General features: G+C 38.4%; 2 protein-coding genes across 2 annotated transcripts; one reads left to right on the top strand and one right to left on the bottom strand.

Moving 5' to 3' along the window:
• Positions 1-1,390: 1,390 nt before the first annotated feature.
• FAM162B (family with sequence similarity 162 member B) lies at positions 1,391-9,699 on the top strand. Its single transcript, XM_071548955.1, has 4 exons — positions 1,391-1,567; positions 2,013-2,124; positions 5,672-5,780; positions 6,004-9,699. The coding sequence occupies exons 1-4, from the start codon at positions 1,453-1,455 to the stop codon at positions 6,100-6,102; spliced, it is 435 nt and encodes a 144-aa protein (XP_071405056.1). The 5' UTR covers positions 1,391-1,452; the 3' UTR covers positions 6,103-9,699.
• Positions 4,032-24,256, bottom strand: KPNA5 (karyopherin subunit alpha 5). The gene is made up of 14 exons (XM_071548954.1): positions 24,139-24,256; positions 21,925-22,058; positions 21,213-21,314; positions 21,031-21,130; positions 20,160-20,254; positions 19,231-19,362; positions 18,875-18,963; positions 17,601-17,700; positions 15,859-16,022; positions 14,761-14,839; positions 13,665-13,790; positions 12,495-12,622; positions 11,855-12,033; positions 4,032-10,196 (listed from the first exon to the last, which is right to left on the bottom strand). The coding sequence occupies exons 1-14, from the start codon at positions 24,140-24,142 to the stop codon at positions 10,009-10,011; spliced, it is 1,620 nt and encodes a 539-aa protein (XP_071405055.1). The 5' UTR covers positions 24,143-24,256; the 3' UTR covers positions 4,032-10,008.
• Between the last annotated feature and the right edge of the window lie 62 nt (positions 24,257-24,318).

Here is a 24,318-nt window from a genome sequence, read left to right as displayed (position 1 = left end):
ACTTATTGAAGAAAAAATAGTTTTTTGTATGTCTTTCCAGAATAAAATATTCAAATGGCATTTTGAAAAAAGTTCTAATATCAAGGATGCTAGAACTCACTTTGGTGACCGATTTCTCATTTCCTCTATCCAAAAATTTGCTTTCAGAAAAAAATGCTTTTGGCTACAAGTTTGCAACCTTTCAGAAAAAGGTTTTGGCTACAAACAGTTTAAAGATCCTCATTTATGCTGTCATACTGAGCACAGGCCTTTAGCTGTTGCTGGGCAGTGATTCATCCCTGGGGAGTAAGATTTCCTCTGCTTATCAGTGGTCATTCTGGCTTTGGCTGATGCACATAAAATCTTCTGCTGTTTGGTGCATCAGACACAATTCTGTTGAGATATTGTCTAACACTGTCACTGGTATCATACTGACACGGGCTGTTGCTTAATAAAGGTGTATTCTGTGCTGACCGAACCTTTTATTTCAAGGATATGTTCACACTGAAATTTATTTGGTTGTTTGTTTTGTTTTGACTTGTGTGTTTGGGTTTCTTTGTTGTTTTGTTGTTGTTGGGTTTTTTACATGAAAGGAAAACCAAAAGAAAATGTCAGAGGTATATGATGAGAATCAGTATGTTTGAACCTTCTGAAAGCAGTAAAATGAGAGAAACAGGGATGTGGGCAGGTCTGTGTTACAGAATTTGAATTCATCTTGCTCTGAAACATAGAATCATAGAATGGTTTGTGTTGGACAAGAGCTTAAAGATCATCTAGTTCCAACACTCCCTTGCCATGGGCAGAGACAGCTTTCACTAGACCAGGTTGCTGAATACCCTGTCCAACCCGCCAGGGATAGGGCATCCATAACTTCTCTGGGCAACCTGTGCCAGTATATCACCAACTTCTCAGGAAAGAGTTGCTTCCTAATCTAAACCCACCCTGTTTCAATTTAAAGCCATTACTCCTTGTAATAGGTGTTCAAGACTCACTACATATCCTAGTAAAAAACCTCTCTCCAGCTCTCTTGTAGGCCCCCTTTAAGCACTGGAAGGCTGCTGCAAGGACTCCCTGGAACCTTCTCCAGGATGAACAACCCCAGTGCTCACCCTGTCTTCACTGGAGAGGTGCTCCAGCCCTTTGGTCATCTTTGTGGCCCTTTTCTGGGCTTGCTCCAACAGGTCCTCGTCCTAACACGAAGCTAAACTACCGCGGCTGTTTCTTTAGCCGAGTTTTGACTTGAACGCTGACCTTTCCACACTGGAGCTGCAGTCCGTGAGTACGGTAGGTGAATAGGATGCCTTCTCCGGAGGACCGTGCCGACGGCCGTCCTGTCTCGCCTCGCCTTCGGGCGCGGCTGGAAGGGTCCACGGGGCGGGGCGGGGCCGGGCGGGGCCAGGAGCAGGATCAGAACCGGGACCGGAGCCGCTCTCGCCGAGGCAGAGGGTCCCGCCGCTCCCCACCCCACTTGCCATGCTGCCGGCGCGCCTCCGTCCCGGGCGACTCCTGTCGTTCGTGCTGCTCCGCCCGCCCGCGTCGCGCCGAGCCGCCGCCGGGGAGCCCGCCCGGAGCCCGGGCACCACCCGCGGTAAGGGGGCATCGTCCGCGGTAAGGGGCAGCCGCCGCGGCCATGGCAAGAGGGGCCGCGGGGTCTGGCCCGCGGCAGCGCCCCGGGGCTGATGGGGAGGTGTGCGGGCGGACCCGGTCGAGGTGGAGCGGGGCAGAACTGCCCGGTGGGGCGGCCCGCGGATGGCACGGCAGCTCGGATGGTCCCGAGTCTTATCTTGCTGGCTTGGGTACCCACGGCCGCAGGCGGCGGGGCGGTCGAACTGGACCAGCAGGAACACTCGTAGCACACAGGAGTGCTCCAGGGACCGCGCGGAGGTCACTCTGAGTTGGCGAGACGTGGAGGTCTTATCCCTGAGTTGCTCGTCCAACGAGAGGAGGACGGTCAGGGGTTTCCCCTTCCACCTTTACTATTGCTACACTCCTAGTACACGGTTTCACGGGTTTTTTTTGTCCTAATCTTTAAGCTGAGCAGGCTCACAGGGTGGTTGCAAGTTACAAACCTTCGAAGTTTGACAAAAAAATCCTACTCTGGACTGGACGTTTCAAGACAGAAGAAGAGATTCCTCTGAGGATTCCGTAAGTGCACTGCCCTTGTCCAAGGGGAACATGGAGTTGAAGGGAAAACAGTGTCGTGATTCTGATCTAAAGCTTTTTTACACAGTTTAAAACAGTCAGTTTTTCAACACTGAACACTTGGAAACAGAGGGCAAGAGAATTTCCTGTCCTAGTTAGAGGTTAAGATGAGAAAATGTTCCTTGCTGGAGTCCCCAGAGCCTGGGATTAAGAATTGGATCCATCTGAGTAGACAGCCTTGGTTACATTTATGTACTGCCTTGTTTGTTTTGCTTATTCCTAATGTGCAATTGGAGAAGGATGTTATTGGTAAACAATATTTTCTGTTTATAGCTCCCACAAAGGGTTCTGAGGGAGCTGACTGTCACTGAATGATTACATTCAAAAATCTATGGTTTATTACAGAATTTGTGTTAAAAATAGGGAAGGAAGTTATGAGAGGAGCATCACCCACCAATGAAAAGCAAGCGCTTGATGTAGCCTTAGCCTTCCATTCTTGTTGACCCACTGGACTAGATGATCTTTGAAGGTCCCTTCCCACCCAAAACACACCAATTCTATCATTCTCTGACTTGCTAAAAGTTAGCATTCCCCATGGGAGTCAGCCACAAAACACATGAAATGCCTCTAATGTCAATTGCTGCCTTTTCTTAGGATGTTAGTGTGTTAGATGTCTGTCTCCGGAGCACTACTTTTTGTCGTCACAGTATATCCCTGTCTTGGGTGACATGTTGAGAATAAGCAGCATGCAGAGCTGTGCAAAACAGGTACATCCTCTGCCTGTTCCTTTTAAGTTCCTGACAGTTTCACTGTTGTTTGCTGAGCTGGACAGTGGCTTTCTGAATGGTCTAACCTCTCCTAAGTTGTATTAGTCTCACCATCTTCCCCTAGAGAAAGATTCAGACAAGGTCTCAGAAGCTGCAAATGCTATTTAAGTCACTGGGAGGTGTTTACAAAGGCCCATTGCATTTGCCAGTCCATATGCATACACACACGCACACAGATCATTCATTTCTGCGCAGGAGCTGGCCTGGCAAGTGAGTGTCACCACCTTGTGCTTTCTGAGTGAGCAGTCTTTTTAGAACTGTAAGACCATAAAAAGTAATATACTAGAAGTAGCTAGCAGTGGTATACTGGAGATGAACACAGGCACTGTTTGACTGTTAAAAAAGAAAAAAAAAGAATTGCAAGATGTTGCTACCTGTGAGCACAATGTAGCTACTGAAGATAATTGTACCAAAGGACAAATCTGCAGGTTTTTATTCAAGGTTATTATGGTTTGTTTGGTTTTTGTGTTTTTTTTTTAACAGCTGTCACTGACTTCAGCAGAGATTTACCCCAAGTCTTGATTAAGGATTGAGAAGCAAAGGCCATAATGTGCAATTAGGGAAGAAAATGGTCATGTCTGTTTTCCTTAAAGCAGAGGACGTGAAAATCTGCTTCAGAAGAGCTTCAATTAGTGCACTGTGAAATGTGATTAGACTAATATGCCACACTAATAACATTTATGGTTTTGCTGTTCTTGCTACAAATGGATTATTGGATTAATAATTTTACATGCTAGGTCTGATGTGTGGGTTGTTTTGAAGATGATTTTTACTATTGTACAGACCAGAAGCAATTAACTTAGAACTGTGGGCATTGTCAGTGACCTGCAAGAAACCTTGTGTGCACACCCCATGCTCCTGTGTGCCCTGGCAAGAAAGGGGGTAGTGTGGCATTGTGATTGGGATTTGCCCAGTTCCATTGCATTAAGCCTTAGAGAGAAGCACTGCATCCCTCTGCCTTGGTACTGGGCTTTCATGGGCAGAAATTCCACTGGAAAAACTCCAGATCTACCCCATCCCACCACATTATTCTTTAAAGTAAAGCTAAAAGTGCTTTGGGGGAAAAGAGACCATTACACAATCTTTACTTACAACACAAAATCAATTCTTTATGAAACTATTCTTTTTACATATATAGTTGTGGTTTTATACATACATACATACATACATACATACATATAAAACATACATTTGTATTCCTTATCTTACAAATACATATAAAGCATTCCAATGATGATTTATGAAAGGAAAATGGAACACAGCCAGCATTATTATGAACATCTTAAAAACTGTACTCCCATGCAACAGTACACGTCCGGCTTGGAAAAAGACTGAGCTGGAAGCTTTGGGACAATTTTCATAATTTCCTGTACTGCTGGTTCTGATGCTGTGAAATGACCCTTCCCCTAAAAACAGGACTCTGAGCACATTAGTGTAGGGTAAGATAAAAAGTAAAGGTCCTTTAATAACACAGGGCCTACAGCCCACAGGAATACATGACATGCATGTGCCTCAGTTCTTGTTTCCATGGCTTTTATAATAAGATCCCTCCAATCATTGCTTTACACATTTCTCAGTCCAGCCCCAGTTCCCCCCCTGGTACAACCCCTGGAATTGGGTCTGGGGACATCAAGACCCTCTGTCTTCATCAGCTCCTCTTCCTCAGGCACACAAAGGTCCCTTGGAGTTCATTCAGTTCTGGCTTTTGGGTCACTCTGACCTGTGTTTATGTTTCATTCTGTAGGCCTTCTGATATCCTTCAGCTCTACCTTGGAAAGGAGTCTAAACAAGATTAATTAACTAAAGGAATTTAAGCTCCATGTTCTGGGACAGGGGTAGTGATAGAAAGGCATTAAACTTAAACTGTTAGAAATATTAACCCTCTAAAAATCTACAACTACTGTGTTCCTAAAATCTACAAAATGTGAAAATCAGAACAAAAACTCCTTTGGCATCAGTTCTGAGGAGCCTTCTCAGAACAGGAGGGTGGAAATGGGAGCTGCACCAGCATGGGTTGCTGGGTCATACACCTCTCTTGCAGCTACTACTGCCAAATGGAGGGCAGAAGTTCTCGCTATTCTGTCTTTGACAATCAGCCAAAATAATCATGCAGATTGTCTTGTTTAGGTTTACTGTAATAATGAGGTGGCTGATATCAGCTGCCCACTTTCTGTGAGACTGCTGCTTTAATAAAGAACTAAAACCTCTAACACATAGCAGTACAAACTCTGCTTTAATCCAATCCATGTATTTAAAGTCCTCAGCCTACAGGACACCATCTAGACAGCTTAGATATGACAGTAATTGATTTATGAAGTTAATTTTGAATAAAAGGAACTTGCTTTCATCCCATATGGTTGACACCACATTTACTTCTCCATCTGTTCAAAACAGATAAACCCCCTTAACTTTCACTATGTTTAAATAGAGCTTAAGGCAGTTTCTGGTGTATTTACCCCAGGCATTTAAATGCAAGTATTTACTGCCTGAGTAATTTCTTCAGCTTAAAAAATAAATCAGTCTAAGTCCATTAAATGTTGCTTTTCCAAAGGAAATGGATTAGGATCAGAAAATGAGTGGTACATAACCAACCACAGCAAGCTGAAGATCCTTGTTTCAGAAGCTAATTCTATTTTTATTTTTCAATTGTGATGTCTGTGATGCTTTGAAGAAGAGATACTTTACTCTTTTGTAATGATTCAATTCAACAACTTTAACTGCAGGCCAGAGATGCTAGACAAGGCAAGAAATAAAGCTCGAGTGAAAGCTTGTTACATCATGATTGGACTCTCAATTGTTGCCTGCTTTGCGGTGATTGCCTCAGCTAAAAAGGTGAGTACAGCCTTGTAGCACACTTTGAAACGATGGAATTCTGTGAAAACTAGACAAACCTAAACCAGAAGCAGCAGCTTATACCTGCCCAAGTTTTAGCTAATATAGCCTGTTAGTCCCCGGGTCTGTGAGCAGTCGCTGCCCGTTCCTGAGGTTGGGTAGCTTTCCCTGGGGGGCATCGTTACTCCTACTATGCTACTCTTCAGATGTTTTCCTTCCACAGGCTGCTGCACGTCACGAGTCCTTAACAAGCTGGAACCTGGCAAAGAAGGCCAAATGGCGGGAGGAGGCTGCACTAGCTGCAGAGGCAAAGGCAAAGTAACTTAATATAAAACATCAAATGTCCTTATAGGAGCAAAATTAACTGTTGTGGAGAGCAATTAATGAGTTTCACCCATAAGTGGACAACTATAGTATGCACACACTGAAGCCAATTAGGGTTGTTAAAGCATCACAAGAAAGGGAGGGTCTCTTTTATTAGGGAGATATTCAGTGTACTTGTTGCATATAATTAAAGTTAGAATGTTTTGCATATGATTAAAAGCAGTAATTAATTTTAAAGGAGATGAAGTAGTTTCATAAGAATATCAGGTATCTTTGGTTAGATAACTAAAAAATACTTAAACCCAAGAAGTTTTCTGTCTGGTGACAGTGCCTAGTTTTTCAGCACACAAATCAGCCAGTTTCAACTCCATTGCACTCATGCTGTATTCAAACATGGCATGCATTTTCTAGTTTAAGAATCCACACTTATTGAACCACTAAATAAATACAATAAACATCTGTAAAATAGGTTTTATTGGTTTCTGTATGGTATTTGGAGATTTAACATTCCATAATATTGCATACTACTCATATGTGTTCTGTTACAGTAATGAGCTTGTGGCCTGGATTTAAAGATGCACTATTACTATCTGAAGTTAACATACGTAATGTAGTTTCCACACATTATATGAAGACATTGTGCTATAAGTAACTGAAATTTCTCATTTCAGATTTCAGTGAACTCTTTGAGGTCACAGTTAAAGTTCACATATCCATTTGCAGACCTATTACAAAAATCCTCAGTTGTACAATTTAATAAATTTAAACCAACTGAGAACTAACAACAGAGGAAAGGTAATAGTGCATCTTTACTATTTTCTTAAAGACAGGCCCAACAATAAATAGTTTCCAGTTGCAAACTTGTTCTACAGCTAGCATTTCTGTGCCAACTTTATTACTATTTTCTGATTGCTGCTAGCAACAGTGTTTAAAGCAAATACTAGAAAATTAAAAAGCTGTATGAACCAGTCCTTGGACAAAAGTGCAAAGATGAAAAAATTAGATATGATTTGTGTAACGAGAAAAAGGAACTAATAAAAAAAATCTTACCCTTGGCATAGTTGCATAGATTAGCTAGTTAGCATTCACATTTAAGCAGAATAATTGGTACCCTTTTAATTAAAACCAAAATTGTATATTTTTATATAGCCTTCATAACTGATGGGACACTTCAGATCCATATTAAATATGAAACTTTAAGCGATTTTCATATCACAGTTTTATTTTGTTTTCCTCTCCATATTAGTTTCATCTGTTTAGGCAACATCATCATAATCATGCCCCTACTTGCAAATGAGAACAACAGAACTGACCTTAAGTAATAATCTCTGGGTTTATATTGTTCATTTTTGTGCTTTTAACAAAGTATGATGTAAACCCAGTGATAAAATAGGAGAGGCCATCCTGTATATTTATCCTTTAAAGAATTTTTGGGGGTTTTTTTTAACAATTTTAGGGTAAACCAAATGTTAAGTTTAAATAATGATTTTCATTATTCAAAGTCTATCAGTTTTAGTTCCCTTTTAAACAGTTCCACTTAAATGCATCAGAGGCATGAAATATAGTTTATCTAAATGCGTAAAGTGCAGTCACTAACTGTTCACACATATAGAATAATATATCCACACAACTGAAATCATTCCTTTGAAACAAACAGAATACTTCAAATGTCCCCTTTTCATTTTCAAGTCTTTCAATCAAGATTTTCATAGTTCAGATTTGGTTTAAATTAGAGAGGATTACAAATGTAGTTTTTACAGGGTTCTTCAAATAAAAAGCAGGCACAGCTGGTTGTTATCAAAACAAGGTTGTTAGAAACAAAGGAATACCCTGTTACCTGAATAATTTTCTTACACTAGAGTAATATTGAAATTCAGCATTTGCTACTAATCTTGGTAGATTTCCATGAATGTTACCCTGTACTTTGATAGATGGGGGGTGAGGGGGAGAGCACGTGAAAGGAAGGTTGGTGTATGAAAACCTAGAAGTATTACGAGTAAAAAGGACGTAAGTACAATCACGTTACATGGAAAATTTGGCAGCTGTACTCAATATTATCACACTATTCGAAACTGCTGTATGCTGTACAAATCTAAAGTGTCATTTGCTAAAATATCTCATTATTCAGAGTTCATAAAGTAACTGCACTCATATACACTTCTTACACTTCTATCTTCCACTAAAAAGACTTCAAAGGAAGGTTTCTTCCCTCCAACTTACACCTTAGTCAAAACTGACCATTGATCTTAGAAAATCCACTTCAACTCCCACACTCAATTACAATATAGAATATATTGCTGTAACATCAAAGACAAACATCTTAGAATCTTAACTTGCATGTAAAAAAAAATCTAAAATATAAAATAGTACTGCAAATGATACCACCTTTAACCTGTATTTTTCAGTGCATTGAAATACTGTTTAGTAATAAGCACAGTGCCATGGGTGAGTGATTTGAAGTTTAAACTGCAGCTTTTTATGAAGCATGAAACACTCTCATATGTCACGGATTTCACTTAACCCAGGAGTTTGATGTTAATACATTAATTACAGGTAATAGAAAATAGCAATACTTCAGAGAAAACCCAAAGTATTAATTTCTCCAAATGAGATATACTACTAGTACACCAGAAACACTATTTATATGCAAGTTGAAGCAGAGTATACATTTTTCTGTATTCAAAACTATTAACGTAAATATTAGAATTCTATTTCTTTAGGTGTTTAACAGCAAACACTGTATATTGTAGAGCCTAAATAATTATATAACAGTAAGTTCTAGTTAGTTTTGGTGTCCACATACTTAATGCTATTTACAGTACAACAAACTTTTCCTTCAACTGGAAAGGGGTATTTCTATTGTCTTATCAAAAGAAAGCTGAATTTGTTAAGGAACAATTCAAGTGGCAATAGCATATTTGGTCAAAAAACAACACCTATGGCCTAAACTTTTAAGAAGCTACTGTACTAGAAAAACAAACATTGCAATGATTCTCAAACTAAAGTGGTGTTACCATATTTTGACAAACGACAGCTGTAAACCATCTGCTTGGTGATTTGTGCAAATCACCATCTCTGTCACTCATAATTGCAGCATTCCTGTGGTAACTACAGCAACGGCTTCTACCGCAAAATGCTGCAGTTGTGGCTGACTTGTAATGCCATTTAGCAGCTTTCATTACACAGCCAACACTGAATGACCAGCAAGCTTTCTGCTGATTCCAATTTGAAAACTTCTGAAATAGCCTTCCCACATAATTCAGAAAAAACTTTTTTCATATATTCAATATTATATTAGCTAATTAGCATTATATATGTATATCTCTTATGTCTTTAAATAGATTATATAAATAAATTCCAACAATGTGTTGTAAAGTAAGTAATGCATAAAAGTTTCACAATTTAAATAAATATTTTTCACATTCCAATTCAGCTTCTTACAAGCTCTTCTTTATTTCATGCCTTCGTTTTGAAGCAATGCTTTCGCTTCAGTACAAGAGGTAGATTTGATAGACTGGGCAAGTCAAGCTTACTGCCAAAAATGCAACTGTCAGTAACTGTATTGCTGATATGAAGTTTGAGACTACATGAAAAATTCAGAACCACTACCTAAAATTCTACCAAGTCTTAGCTTAACAGTTCTTGTTAAATCACATTTAGACATGATTACTCACAGTTATTTTCTGTACATAAGAGATAATGAAAAACACAAATACAAAACAGAGAACAGTTGTCTCTAACGCAATATACAAAAGTGCATGAGCTGCTTCTTCATCTATTTTTGCAAAACATATTCAGCTTTTCCTCTAACTTTGGCCATGAAGAAAAGACCTCTGAGAAAAACAACACAAAACCCAAACAGTACAAGCATTTAAATTTTATGCTTGTGTTTCACTTCAGTAGTTTAGAGCTGGAAACCCTCCATCGGAGCCTCTTGCTGTTGAAACACAAACTGCTGCTGACTTTCATCCACCTGAGGTGCAATATTAGAGTCCTCTTCTTCAACACCAAAATAATGTTCTATGAGTTCAAAGGCCTTTTGGTAGATCTCCTGGTTTTCATGCCTCTGAAGAAATTCAATTTTATCAAGTCCTAAATTAAAAATAAAATATTTTCATAAATCAAGCAGCTTAAATGATGAATTCAAAGGGAAACATTATAGTATATAGTGGTACTTCTTAGATAAAAAAAACGCAACCCCAAATCACCTCAATTCATCTGATAACACGGATTGTTATTTTCCTAACCCATGTATTTCTACTTCTTCATTTTCTGCTATCCAAATTAATTTTAAAACTACACTAAAAGCATATCAAACTAAGAAGGAGGAGTATCTCCAAAGAAATATGCCATGCCTACAAAGAAATTGAATCCATATAGGATTAGGATAGCCTAAAACTGCTTCCTATAACAATTTCTCAAATCCTGATTTCTTTTCTTTAATTCTTTCAAGTTTTCCCCAACTCTAAATTCTATCTTCTATTATGGAGTTGTCACTGGGAACAGTTTGATATCTTTTTCCAAATTTAACTGTGAGATTTGAAGATATTATCTTTCCAAAGGCTTACTGTTTGTGAGGTAGAGGACATAACCTCTGCTCTCTTGGCTGAAGGATGTGTTTGGCAGTCAGGCAGGTTGATACTAAACTCCTGTTCAGCTATTTAAGATAATTCAGTTTTCACTTAAGTCATATTAGAAAGAGCTCATATGAAGCCTTCTGGTGACTGCAGAGGCCAAAGCAAAGAGGGTGATATAATCAGCTGTTTTCCTTTCTTGGATTTATACTCTGCAGCTTCAGCAGCCTGTGCTTAAGTAGTAAAGGCAAAAAGAGAACCCAGACATTCAATAATCTGGAGGAGAATAAATGCCATTAAAGCATTCAGTAATTATTCCTCTTACACATTAAATTGCAAAGTTCTCCAAGTGCACTTGATTTTAGAAATTAAACTCTGTAACAGGCAATTCAGATTTAAAAATGCTTTACAGAGAAGTCGGTACCATCTAATGAGATATAATCATGGTCAACTAAAACTGTTACTATCAGTTCCTGAACGACAAATGTCTGCCAATTTTCTTATGTCAGAGCTACAAAAAAGGTAACTCTCCATAAGTAATGCCAATTTCATTACAAGCCAATGTTAACATGAGTTTTGGCAAATCAAAAGCCTCAAGTCCTGAAATTCCACAAATTAGTTTGATAGTCTGCCTTTAAAACATGGTTTAATTCAATAACTCTTATAAAAAGAAAGAGAACAAAATGATTTCACAAAGAAAAACTTACATAGTTCTGTGATCTGAAGTTGATTTTTCTATTACTGATATTTACTATGCCAAAAAGTGATCCAGCTTTGGGAATCAGAAAAACAAACCCTGATCTTGCATTCCTGTTGGTAATGGAATTGTACCAGACAGGACTATGTACTAAAGTAATGAAAAATATATTTAGGAATGGCTGATAAACTTATGCAAAGCATGGCTCCAATAGACTGCGTTAAATACTTCTGGGAATGTTTCTCTAGGGGGACATTTCACAAACTGACCACAGATAAACACCCAGATGTTTTCTGTATCTAACCACTTTCCCACCATGTTACATTTCTTAATTTATGATACTTAATGTCTGCTTAGTCTTGAAGTAATTCTTATATTAAACTTACCTACAAATTTCAAAATGACTCACAATAGTTTTGTTTTTATGGTCTGGAATAAAGAAGTTCAGGTATGTAGTTTTAAAAGAAGTATTTTCTTACCATAAGCTTCCTCTATAAGGGCACAGTAAGGATTAATGCCCATTCCATTTTGCTTAGACTCTTGTTCTCCAAGACGCAGAATATTTTCAAGTCCGTTTAAAGCCACCTGTACTATTTTTGAGTCCATCACAGTCAGGAGGTCACAAAGAGGCTTGGTACAACCCAGTGCTACCAAATACCTTTGGAACAGAAATAAAACAGAAGGAGGGGGAAAGAAGAAATGATAACCCAGTGTGTTTATTTGGACATGCCAGTCTACTGCTACTGGTACTTACTTTTTCTATAAAAAGTCTCTCCACAAATATACAATCCCACTGCATACAGTTTCTAAACAACTCTCCCAAAGCTTTACATTTTCAGACACTGAAACTGTTCATTAACTGTTCCAGTTGCGTTTGACAATTTAATATCAGCTCTGGAAGATAACTCTGTGAAAGCCTTAAGTGTAAATACCAGTGAAACAAAGCAGTATTAATCAATGTATTAAATTTGCAGCATGTCCTTCTCTGACTTTTCCGAATTTCTGTTTAGTCCCTGTACAGTTCCAAGGAATTGAGGCTACGTTTAGGACTTTGTTGCTGATTGTCAAGATTCAAATGCAGAAATCAGGCAGAGAAAACAGTAACACACACAAGCTTACCTGATCTGTTCAGGGGTTCCTCCTGATGTTGCATTGGTTATGGCCCATGCTGCTTCTTTTCTGGTGCGAAATTCAGCTTTTTGAAGAATTTCAATCAATATTGGAAAAATATTTGCATCTATAACAGCCTAAGAGATGAAATAGTAGTATTTTACAATTAATAAAGATTTCAGAACACTAACTACAAGAGTTAGTGATGCTTGCTGATAAAAAAGCAAAGGGTATTTTTTTAGAAGGTGCCATACAAACTAGAAATGCTAAACTGAAATTCAGAACTATTCCAACATTGCACTGGAGCAGCCATCAGAGTACCTTCTTTTTTTGATTTCCATGTTTCTGGTTGACAGAACAGTGCTTAATGGATTGGCCCACTTAAAAATCCTAAAACACATCCTGAGTTTTTGACCTGAAGATCAAGCCTCAGAACAAAATTTCACTTTGAGTTTTGTGGTCTCCACAGAGAGATTATGTCTGTAATCAGAGACTTCATTATGTATTGTAAATTACATCAAGAAGTGACATTTTCATCTCTGATTGAAGTAGAAGGGAAAAAATCATATTGAAACATGTCCCCTGACTCAGAATTCTCATTTTTATCAATCAGAACATTTTTTAGATAGCAGCAGACACTTGGAACAATAATCAGGATTTAATAATTTCCACAAAAATACAACTCAGCATTGATGAAAACACACAGGTTTTTTTTATCCAAGAAAAATGTCCAACATTTCCACTTTTCTCTGGACAAGTTTGTGCAAGACGTTTTGCTTCAACTTTTGAGAAGGAAAGTTCCTTATTACTTTAATACATATATTACAATGCAGAAGAAAATTCTAGATAATGTAGCTGTAGATTATGTTCCCACAGGCAAAATGTAAGTCTCCATATCAGACCTAAGAGAAATATCCATTTATTTTATAGCATTGATCAAATCTCTTTGAGAGAAATTTACCAGCTTCTCTAGTACAAGTCATGACAGCTATTTTTATTTGAAATAGTATTTAAAAATTTAGAAGAAGACATTTAAGTTAGGTAAAATTATCGACTAAAACACAACTAAAAGATATAATGCAGAGTCAGTGCAGTATTTACTTATTTGTCCTTATGACGAAAAATCAAGTGAAGTAGGAAAATGAAAACAAAACCAAGTAACAAATTCACAGACTTTACCTGAATCTGAGCTCTGTTTCCTGCCGTTATATTAGAAACAGTCCAGCATGCTTCTTTTCTAATAGATTCCTTGGGACTACTAAGCAAGTGCAGGAGACAGGGCAATGCAGAGCAGTTTAGAATTACCTACAATAATTTGAGAATTGAAAATTGGGCAGCACAATATACATATATATTTGCTTGTGCAATATACACATATATAAAAAAGATGAGTATTTTCCAGATTATTTCAAAAGATTTTGCAACACATTTATATTATACAAAGTATCACAAACAACATCCTGCAAACTTTGAGTGTTCAATCCTCTCATGTGTGAACAGACAATCCAGCAACTTCAAAGAATCTACCTTCAAATAAAAAAGATAAAAAGACTGACAGCAGCAAAACTAAATAAGGTTGCTTAAGGCTAAAATACGAATAAATAAAAATAACTGAGAAGTGTACATCTAATTTGTAGAGTTATTTGTTGGGGATTTTAAGAGACAAAGATTTTCTATTTAATTCCTTAGCTCTAGAGGGGAGTATTTTGTCCACAAAATACGTAATTAACCTTTTCCCTTATTTTCCTTTTATACTAATTCTGTCAGCCTCTTAGCCACAATTCTTTTTAAAGCAAGACCTGTCTTGGTATTTCCTGCATTGCTTCAAACTCAATTAAATTGCATAAAATTAAGAAAATACGCCTTTAGAACAGATTACATCAGTAAGATGATCACACACAAATTCATAGACAAATCAGGTATCACTGTTTTTACAAGTGCAAACTTGAACTGCCTTTGAAGACTGAAAAAAGGGGAAACATAGTAACTTACTGAACTCCCATTAAGAAAGGACAGGAGGAAAAAAAAGGGAAGCAACAGTCCAAGTACCACACAGGAACAAAGTAACCCACTACCTACAATGCTATAAAAAACTGTTCATTCTTGCATTAATTTAATATTTAAAATAGCAGCCAAAATTGTCAAATTAACAATAGATTTCTACAGAGCCTCTTTCAGTGACACATGGGGATACCTGTACTGGACATGCATTTTTGTCACAGTTTTTACAAAATTCTGTTGTGTCAAACATTTTTTTAAAATCAGCTGATCTTACCTGTGTTTGGATATCATCTCCAGTAACAATATTTCCAACTGCTCTTAATGCAGGGGATACCACCTTGTAATCATTATGCCTGGAGACAAATATTAAATTCCTTGATATTACCAAGTGTTAAAGCATAATTTTGCATTTTCAGTCAACATTTTTAGTTATAGAAAATACTGCATTACTTATTACACTTTCCCCCTTATTTTGCCAAATTTGACTACTGCAAGCCCACAACTGGATTGCTGATTCAAGGAACCTCTAAGGAACAACACAACTTAGAGCAATTTCTCTGCCCAGCATATCAATTTTACCCAGTTCAAGTATTATTAAATACAATACTGGAACATGCATCATTTAATGCCCACAGAAACAAAAAGGGTGTTTTAGGTGTACACTACAATTTAATAGGCCCTCCTTATAAGCACACTTCACCCTTTTGTAAGTCAATAATCCTAGAAGCCACCACACATGAAACACATATTCAGCTGCCTGAGTTGTGGGGGAAGGAAATTACTCAGTTGCCCTAGAGCTTCTATGGAACAGAAAGCAGCCTCACCTCTCCTGACAAATGAACTTTTCACAGGGAACTTTGCTGAGTTGTCAATGCTGGGAACAACTATCCCTGACCTACCCTGCAGCTCCAAGCAAACACATGGATTTAGTGCTCCTTTCTAGGAAAATAATGCATCATAAACTGCACATATTGGAACAGTTCAAAAGTGGCCCAAGTATGCCTCTGGACTTCGCTGAGTCCAACAACTCTGTATTAGAATAACATCTCCTAGAAAGGAAAGTACCACAGTGAGAAATTAATTTACAATTCAACTTTGGTCTTAAGTCTTCACCCTTCTATTCCTATAGGTACATGAAATCCTACATTAAATGTTAAAGAATATAAAGGAATACTTTGAAGAAAACTTTTATTTCACTGTCAATCTCAGGAACAATCCAAGGATCCAAGCAACCTAGCAAGCATCTTAAAAGGTTTCAGACTGAATTTATATTCATTACTTTTCACAAAAATAAATTAAGACTTGAGGTGAGAAAACAGAACTCAATTTTAACAGTACTGTAAGAGAATTATTTGGTGAAGAAAAGACTTACATAAGCAGCTCTACCAATCTTCGACATACTCCAGAATCAATAACAGCTTGAATTTTATCATTGGGACCATCTGAAAGGTAGGAGAGGGCCCAGCAAGCATCTGCTAATACATCTGGGTCACTGCTGAACAACAGTCTTGATAAAACATTTAAGCAAGGAGCAACCTAGGTTAAAGAAAAATATTGCATAAAATTAGGTGTTCTGTATTCTTCACGTTTCAAAAAACACTCTGCAAAGGCATAAATGTGAATAACTATTTACTGCCGAAGTACACAAGCACATTAATGAATCAGGACCTAAATGGAACACTTTATGATTAAACTAGATACCCAATTCAAAGTGGCAAATTGGATTAATTATGAATTTATTTAGATACTATATTAAGTATATAATTGCTCATCTTAAACAAAAACCATCTGCTTTTACAGGTAACCAGATGATCTGGAATTACTGATACTTTTTTTAATCATTCAGGGAACAAAATCTCAAAGAAATAAAGTTGGGGTTTTTATTGCTGTCTTTGTAGGAGTACTGGCAGTTATTTGTACTAATCAACCTAGGGTAGTTCACAGAGGACCCAACACTCACCAAACCAATCAAACAAGCAATATCTGATTTCGGCTCTCACTGCAGCTCTACCTTCCAGCCTTAATCTCTGGTAACTTCCGTACAGACAAAGCCAAATAAACTGGATCATCTTAACACCATTTGGAACTTGACAGGTTTCTGCTGCACAGCTTGGGAATCGCATACTCTTTGCAGAACTTAATTCTTTACCTTACAAGGGTTATGCAAATTCAGCCGCCATTATGTGTCAAACTGGTGCCATTGCAAAGGGTAAAAAGCAAAGGATCTATTCTTAATAGCAGCTCCCTACAGGGCATCCTTTTCTCTGAAGTTTTGTGCTCAAGCAGCAAGAAATCTTGTTGGTTTTTCCACTACCAGAACAAAACACTACTAAAGATATAACTTAGGCAGAGCAATTGTGAGATAATCGATTAATTCGCAATAGGAATCCCCCTTTTTTTTAGTATCTGTTCAAGAATTATTAAGTAGTAATGACAGTAATTACTAACTTATGATGTAAACTCTCTCCAGATTAACTTCAACAATTATTTAGACCCTCTTTTACCAGAATATCCAATGTTCATATTTTTCATGTGATCAACCTTATCAGGAATTAACTTCATAATGAAAACAAGAAGCTAAAACTCCTACCAGCCTCTACAGTGATCCTCTCTTTATAACCACATACTAGTGAGAAGAGGATAAAAGGGGAGAGCATACAGGCAAAAAACCTCTGTCGTCATACTCTGATTTAACTGCATCTTACAGAGCATAAAACTCAAAATTTTATTCATGCAGCATGCACTCACACACATAAAACAAACAAAAAAAATTAAAGAAGCTTCAATCATAACTCATATTCTCTAAATAATTTCTGGGGAAAAAACAGCCCCAAAGGGTTTAGTTCTGAATGTGTAATTTGTCCATCATTTCACACCAGTGAATGACTATTTGCATTTAACTAATTATAGTCTCAAGTTTTTAAGCAATGTGATTTTATTGTTCATCAGTGGCAAAGTAGATGATTTTTCACAGATACAACAGGTGGACAAGACTGTGAGGACATTAAAAACATAAAATGGAGTCTATATCCAGATTCAAAGATTCTGTTTGCTATAAAATATTACAAATATAGGTATTTAGCTTTCTGATTTCTCAAAATTACTTTATTATACCTTACTGAAGTCTGGAGGTGGGTTCTTTCCTCTACAAAGATTTGAGAGAGCCCAAACTGCATTTCTAGTTGTTGTAAGACGATTTGAATTTGTTAACAGTCTGTAAAAGAGAGACAACAATAATAAACAGTAATTTCTTATTAAAAACCAACTAATTTCATGTGTATTATTACCAAGAGTATCTCAAATCAGGATCAGAATTCCTGTTACTGGGCACCTGTTAAAATTTATTTCTCTTCAGAGGTCACATGCTGTAAATATTTTGTTAAAATCAGCTGAATTTGAACAGGTTACTTTCAATGGACATCTCATTCTATAATCACATAAAGTAAACCATTGCTTATATGAAAAATCAACTGATTTTTCCAAGGGTTTTTAGAAGGGGCTAGGAGACACAACCCTCTCTTGAATGAATTTTGATGGTTTCATTCTGAGAATGCAATTAATAATAATAAAAATAGTTCCATTAAAAAGTTAGATTTGAAAGCTCTTTTAAAAAAATGAACACTTTACTGTTTTTGCCAAATACACCACGAAAGATTCAACACGTGCACAATCAGGTTCACTTTCAGATACAGACTGAAATGTTTAGAACTGTTAATCCTTTAAACCCTCAAGGAAGGTAATCATGTTCTCCTCTGCTCTTTTAAACTATTTTACAAATGTTCTAAACAATTTTACTACTTTAACAGGTAATAAACTGGACAAAATTTGTGTTGTTCAAATTTTCTACCTGTGATGAAGCTACCTTACATACTTTCATAAACCTCAGTAAATGCTGGAATGATACTCCTAGTGAAGGGAAATCTTCTAGTGGAGTACATCTCATGTAACAACTACTCTCTGGGCTCATCTCAACAAGCAAATGGATAAATAGGAAGATTGAACTCGAAACTACTGGATAAAACTGGGGAAACCAGCCTGTTGCCCAGACAGCTGGAAATATACAGGTATGAATTAAAATCATCCTCTCCCACCTTACATATCCAGAAATCTGGCAACACAGAGTTCCGCACAATACAGAAATTTTATCCTGTCAAATAACACTTCTCTCCTTTTGCAAACATTGGAAAACTTCCAGTCATGGACTAATTAATTAAAGACATGCAGGAATCTCATGCAATCCAAAACACTGGTTTATAGCGACATAATAAAAAAAGAAGCATTCTCAATTTAGAAGAAAGCTTATATTTTTTTCAAGTATATTTTAAGTTGAAGTTTACAGTTATCTATACATGTACACTACAGTTATAGTATTAGTTTACAATACTTACTCCAAGAGGGGTGGCAATATTCCACAGTTCAAAACAAAGTCTCTGCACTCTGCATTATCACCAGCAATGTTTCCAAGAGCCCATACTGCCTTAAAAAGGAAAGCATCCAAGTGAATTTATACATGCTTGCAAATCAACTTTCACAGATAATCTACTTTCTACAGCAAATGTTTTAGAATAGAAAAAAATCCATGAGGAAAAAAATACACCAACAGTACATTTTTATCTTCCCGGAGACAGATCAACAAGCCATGAGGCAAATGGGCCTCAAAGCCTCTCTAACCCTACACACCCCAAAAAAGACAACTCATAAATGAATTTTAAGAAGTTATAAAACTACTCAAGAAAAGAGTTACCTGCTCCTGCACATCTTCGTGTTCTGAACTAAGCAACTTAATAAAAATAGGAACAGCTCCAGTTTCAATTACAACTTTGGTGTGTAGGAAAGTTCCAGACGCTATGTTTGTCAGAGCCCAAGCTGCTTCAAACTGTTGAGGAGCACAAAGACAACCACGTTAAACCACTCAGCAGTAAAACTTAAGTTCATGAAATACAGTTCAACATGAGAGTTACGGAGGTTGATTTCCCAACTTTTTTCCTACAACACTGAAATGCAGTTACTATTAGAGTACGTTCTATTCAATAACATCCTTGGCTTTTACAAAATCTCTATTTAGTAAGAACCTTCAGTAGTTACATTATTTTTACATTTTGGCTTACACCACCAACTATGAGAAAGATTTCAAATCCCTACTAACTAGTGAAAATCCCTTTTGTTTACTCTATATTAATTCTTCTAGTACGAATGTCCACGAGGCCTAAGTGCCACTCCCATGGCAAGTAGACAGAACTGTTTATGCCTACCATTAATGAGATATTTTGTGAAGATTTTCTAAAAGGGATTCAAATAAGCCTTCCAGTTTCCTGTATTTTTTATTATTTTCTAAGATTTTAGCTGAGATGTACTACAATATATTCAACACAAACAGAACAGATTTTGCTCACACATCAGTGCTGATGATCTTAATATACCATTCTGTAAATCCTCTTGAACACCTGTTTTCAGCACCCAAGTATCTGCCCAGATGAATACATCACTCTAAAGACTACTACGAAATTCACAAAAGTCAACTCACAATTTTAGCAGCAATAACTAAAATGTATGGCCTCAGTGGTTAAAAATAATTAAACGTGGTTATTAAAAAAAACAACATGTGCTTTCCAAAGCTCTTTCGGAAGGTTTCTAATCCATTCCAAACCCCCAAGGAGTACCAGCCAAACTCACTTGCAGAGTGTAATTCTCACTCCTCTCTAGAAATTTCACAAATCTCTGTACTACTCCTGGTTTTTGTATGACTTCGTCTATAGGTGGATTAGGCTCTAGGGAATAAAAACAAACATATCTGTGTAAAAAGACCAAATAAATTACTTTTTCAGTATGACATGAAACATGAATATGTTTGCAGTTCTTATAATTTCATTCAATCCTTTTATTTTCAAATGAAGGAGTTACAAACTTTTGACTTAAGAAGACTACACAATCATCTCTATAGCATGTTACAAATTAGTAAACACCCTATTATGTATAATAACAGTAGCACACACTATTATCCACTGGCATGTTAATAACACATTACAAAACACTGTTCTTCAACCAATAGCTCAGGTCAGTGGAAGGGCAATTATGATCAGATACTATTTTAAATGACCAAGTACACCTTTACCTACTAAGCTATACAAATACCAGCATCAACTCAAGAATTCTTGTCTTACAGTCCCAACAAAAACAAGTTACAGTTGTTGTTTTAGCAGACATGTAACTTTTCTCTCCTTGATTACAGAATGAGAATCAGAAACTGAATCACTGCAACAATTACTGTATGTTAGTGTGCAGTTAGTTACTGCTCTGGACACCTCAATCAAAACATCCTTGTTTTTGTTACTTTGTCTGAAAGACTTAGCATTAGAATAATGAAGCTTTCTGTATTTAGCCAGTAGGTCGGAAGAGATTTGGCACCATTTCTTTATAAACAGAACGAGAAGTTTCTGCAAGCACTATTTTAAAGTAAATCATAACTAAAGGTTAACTGACTGCAAGTATAATTCAGAGTAATACAGAAGGAAGCAAATGGAAAAATCAGGCAGTATTTCCCTACCTTTAGATAGTAATTTTCTGAATTTCTGAGTTGCTGTGAGTTGTTGATCAGGATCATCCGAAAAAATCATCTGTACCATATCTACTGTAATAACTTCTTCCTAAAAATGCAAGGAGGATTTCTTACATCTAGTACTATGCACATTAATACAGAACATTCTGAACACACTCCAAAGTATTTACCTCTGGAATAGGTACAGTAGAGCTGACATCAGGATCCTGAATTGGACTTTCTACCATAGATTCTTCATTTCCCGGGAGAGCAACATTTCGGCGTTTAAACAGCTAAATGAAGGAGAAATTTTTGGGAGACATTAGAACTTACCACAGAGTGGGTACTGATGACATAGACCTGACAAAAAGCTTTCATCAATACCAAAGAATTTTAACTACTCACCTTCCTACTCAGCCATGCAAGCGGAATCCTACATGAAAGTTTAAACAACATAAAGGAGAAGAACACTCCTATATCTGTATCTTGACAAACTGCACAGGAACACTTCAGACAGACATTTAAAAACTGATGTTCTTATTAGTTGTCAAATAGCAAAACTTTGACCCAAACTCTAGAAGAGAATTCAAGGTTTCAAATCCTTGCTGGAAATAAGAGGATTTTTTCAGTCCAGAAATAAGAGTATTTTTTCATATGTTTAAACCTAGACTAATGTTTAAGTCACAGGTGTCTCCTGTGTGTCCTAGTGACTTAAAAGGGTTTCTGATCACTTGGTTATGACGCTTTTGAGAGGTGCCTGGTGCTTCCCAAGACTGCAAAGGAAACAGATGTTCAACCTGGAGCTCTGGATTCTACTCCACAGGAAAGTCTGCTCAAGGCCTTTCACATATCCAAATACAGCTTCACCAACACTGAGCAATTCACAGCTCACCTAGAACTTACCTGCTCTTCTCTTTTCTGTTTCCGAAGCTGGATTCCTTCCTCCTCTCTTCGTCTGCGCATTTCTTGGGGATTAAGTGCATTATTCTTGTAGCTTTTCATTCTGAAGTTATCTTTGCCTGGGCTTGCCATGTTGTCTATTAAAAAATAAGAAAAATCACTCCAAACCTGCCATCTCCTGCACTGCACAAGTATCTACAGCAGCAGATGTATATTCCTACATCTGCCTGCAATATCCAGTTCCCAAACAAACATCTTTTAAGGTAGAAATCACAGAAAAATCTTTGCCTAGATAGGCATTTGTAAGATGCAGATTAAATGACAGTGCATCTCAAGGATCAGATACGTCATTAAAAGTCATAAGCTACTGTAAACAGAAATTGTGGGTCTTGTGAGCAAACTGCAAAACAAAATTTTGATTCTGTCAGCAAGTAAAAAATTTGCTTCCTCCTCCCATAAAGATGAAATTAGAAGTATTACTAATACGGACAAATCCAAGAAGAAGGGCTGCAGTAATTACTGCTTCATTTAATACCTTATGGCATTGTTTCTTTACTTTCACTGTCTTGCCAAATAGCCATACTCTTTTCCATTTCAAATTAACAAATTGTTGACTCACTCTAATTAATAGCTCTTTTATTAGGTAAGAAGATTAGGATCTATCATTTCAGGCATATCATTTGTGAAAAGATAAAAGTGATAGTTCATGATTCTGTCACTGGAATGATCAAACTGAGTAAAAAAGGTTGCTAAATAGCATGGTGCTTTTTCAAAGCTAAAACTGTAGCCTTCATCTGAGAAACAACTGGAAAAAGTATGATTCAAGACTCTACACAAACTGTCGCTTATCTGGAATTCTTCTCCAAGGAAAAAACGTGTAAACTAGAGCTCCTGAGCAGTGCACAATTCCATGTGAACTTCCATGCTGACACAATTTGGTTTTGGTTTGTTTGGATTTTTTTTATATCAGCAGTACCAAGGACTGCTGAGAAAAAAAACACAAGCTATAAGAGGAAAACAGACTGCAGACAGGCTGACATCAACAAGACACCCAAGGACTCAGCTGCCTGTTTCACCCAAACATATTTGCTTCACAAGAACCTAAGTAAACTACTGCCATCTCTGGACCACAGTGCTAAGTGTGCCACTGTTCAAAGCAAATTTCTAGCAACAGTCATGTAACTTTTGAGGCATAATTTAAAAAGATAACTTTTCCAACAATGCTACTGGCTTAACTAGTCCTAGAACAGCATCCCTTTCTTAATCACTCATGTCTTGCTAATTCAGTTGTAACAATAAAACCGTGAGGCAAAGGAAAGTGAACATGTAAAGTAACCCAGTCACCAGCTCTATAAAGAGTTAGAGAAGGTCAAGTGGAAGGAAAGTCTGATTAAAACTGTTTTCAAAGAGAAAAACTTAGGAATTTATAGCTTCGTTCCCTCCACGAGAGTTTTCGTACAGACATCATAAGGGCAAGAAGACTGACAGTCCTTGGTTTCACACCTTCTGCATCTCGATCCAAGCAAGCCTGAACTTCCGTGCTGCAAAACTACACCCGTTTTAACACCAAATCCCTCCACCCACCACATGCTGCATCTCGCCCACTTGCTGTGCCTAGACTAAGACCGATTATACTACTTTTTCTTCCCTCCCTGCCTACACAAGTCTCCCTAAACTCCGCGCCTCGCAGCATCGCCGGGTGCTGCTCAGGTAGCTTCGCCCCCGCCCAGACCGCCAGGAGTGCCCAGTCCGAGTCCGCAACCTGCCAGTCCGGGAGGACGGACGGACGGACTGATGGACATCCACCCCGACTACACACAGCGAGCAGCGAAGCCCTGGAACGTCCTCCGAACGAGGGCTGGGCAACTCCACTCCACCATCAGCAGGGCAGGGCAGGGGGATGACGGCAGAGCCCTCCTGACTGAGTAACCGGACAACAGCGCGGGGCGGCCCCGTCCCGCCCCAGCCCCGACCGAGCTGTCGTGCGGGCAGTGCCGGACCGGAGCCAGCAGGAGCCCGGCCTGCGCGGGGAGCCCGACAGCACGGGGCACGGCACGGCACGACAGGCACCCTACACCCCCCGTCCCGTCCCGTCCCGTCCCATCCCGTCCCGTCCCGTCGCACAAGCGGTGCGGTGCGGTGCGGTGCGGTGCGGTGCGGTGCGGTGCGGCCCCTCCCGCCCCTGACCCACGGCCCTCAGCGCTGCTCCGCCCTTACCCATCTCAGCGGAGCCTCCCGGCACGCTCCCAGCGAGCGCTCCCGCTCCTGACCCGCCCGGCCCCGCCGCGCCCGGCGCCGGCAGCGTACACCGAGCCAAGATGGCGGACGCCGCCCCGCCGCGCGCCGCACTGCCCGGGGGGGGCGGGGCCCGCGGCTCCCAGCACGCTCTGCGCGGCT

Source organism: Pithys albifrons, chromosome 2 (assembly GCF_047495875.1).
Source record: "Pithys albifrons albifrons isolate INPA30051 chromosome 2, PitAlb_v1, whole genome shotgun sequence".
Lineage (NCBI taxonomy): Eukaryota > Metazoa > Chordata > Aves > Passeriformes > Thamnophilidae > Pithys > Pithys albifrons.
This window is presented reverse-complemented; position numbering and strand designations above follow the sequence as displayed.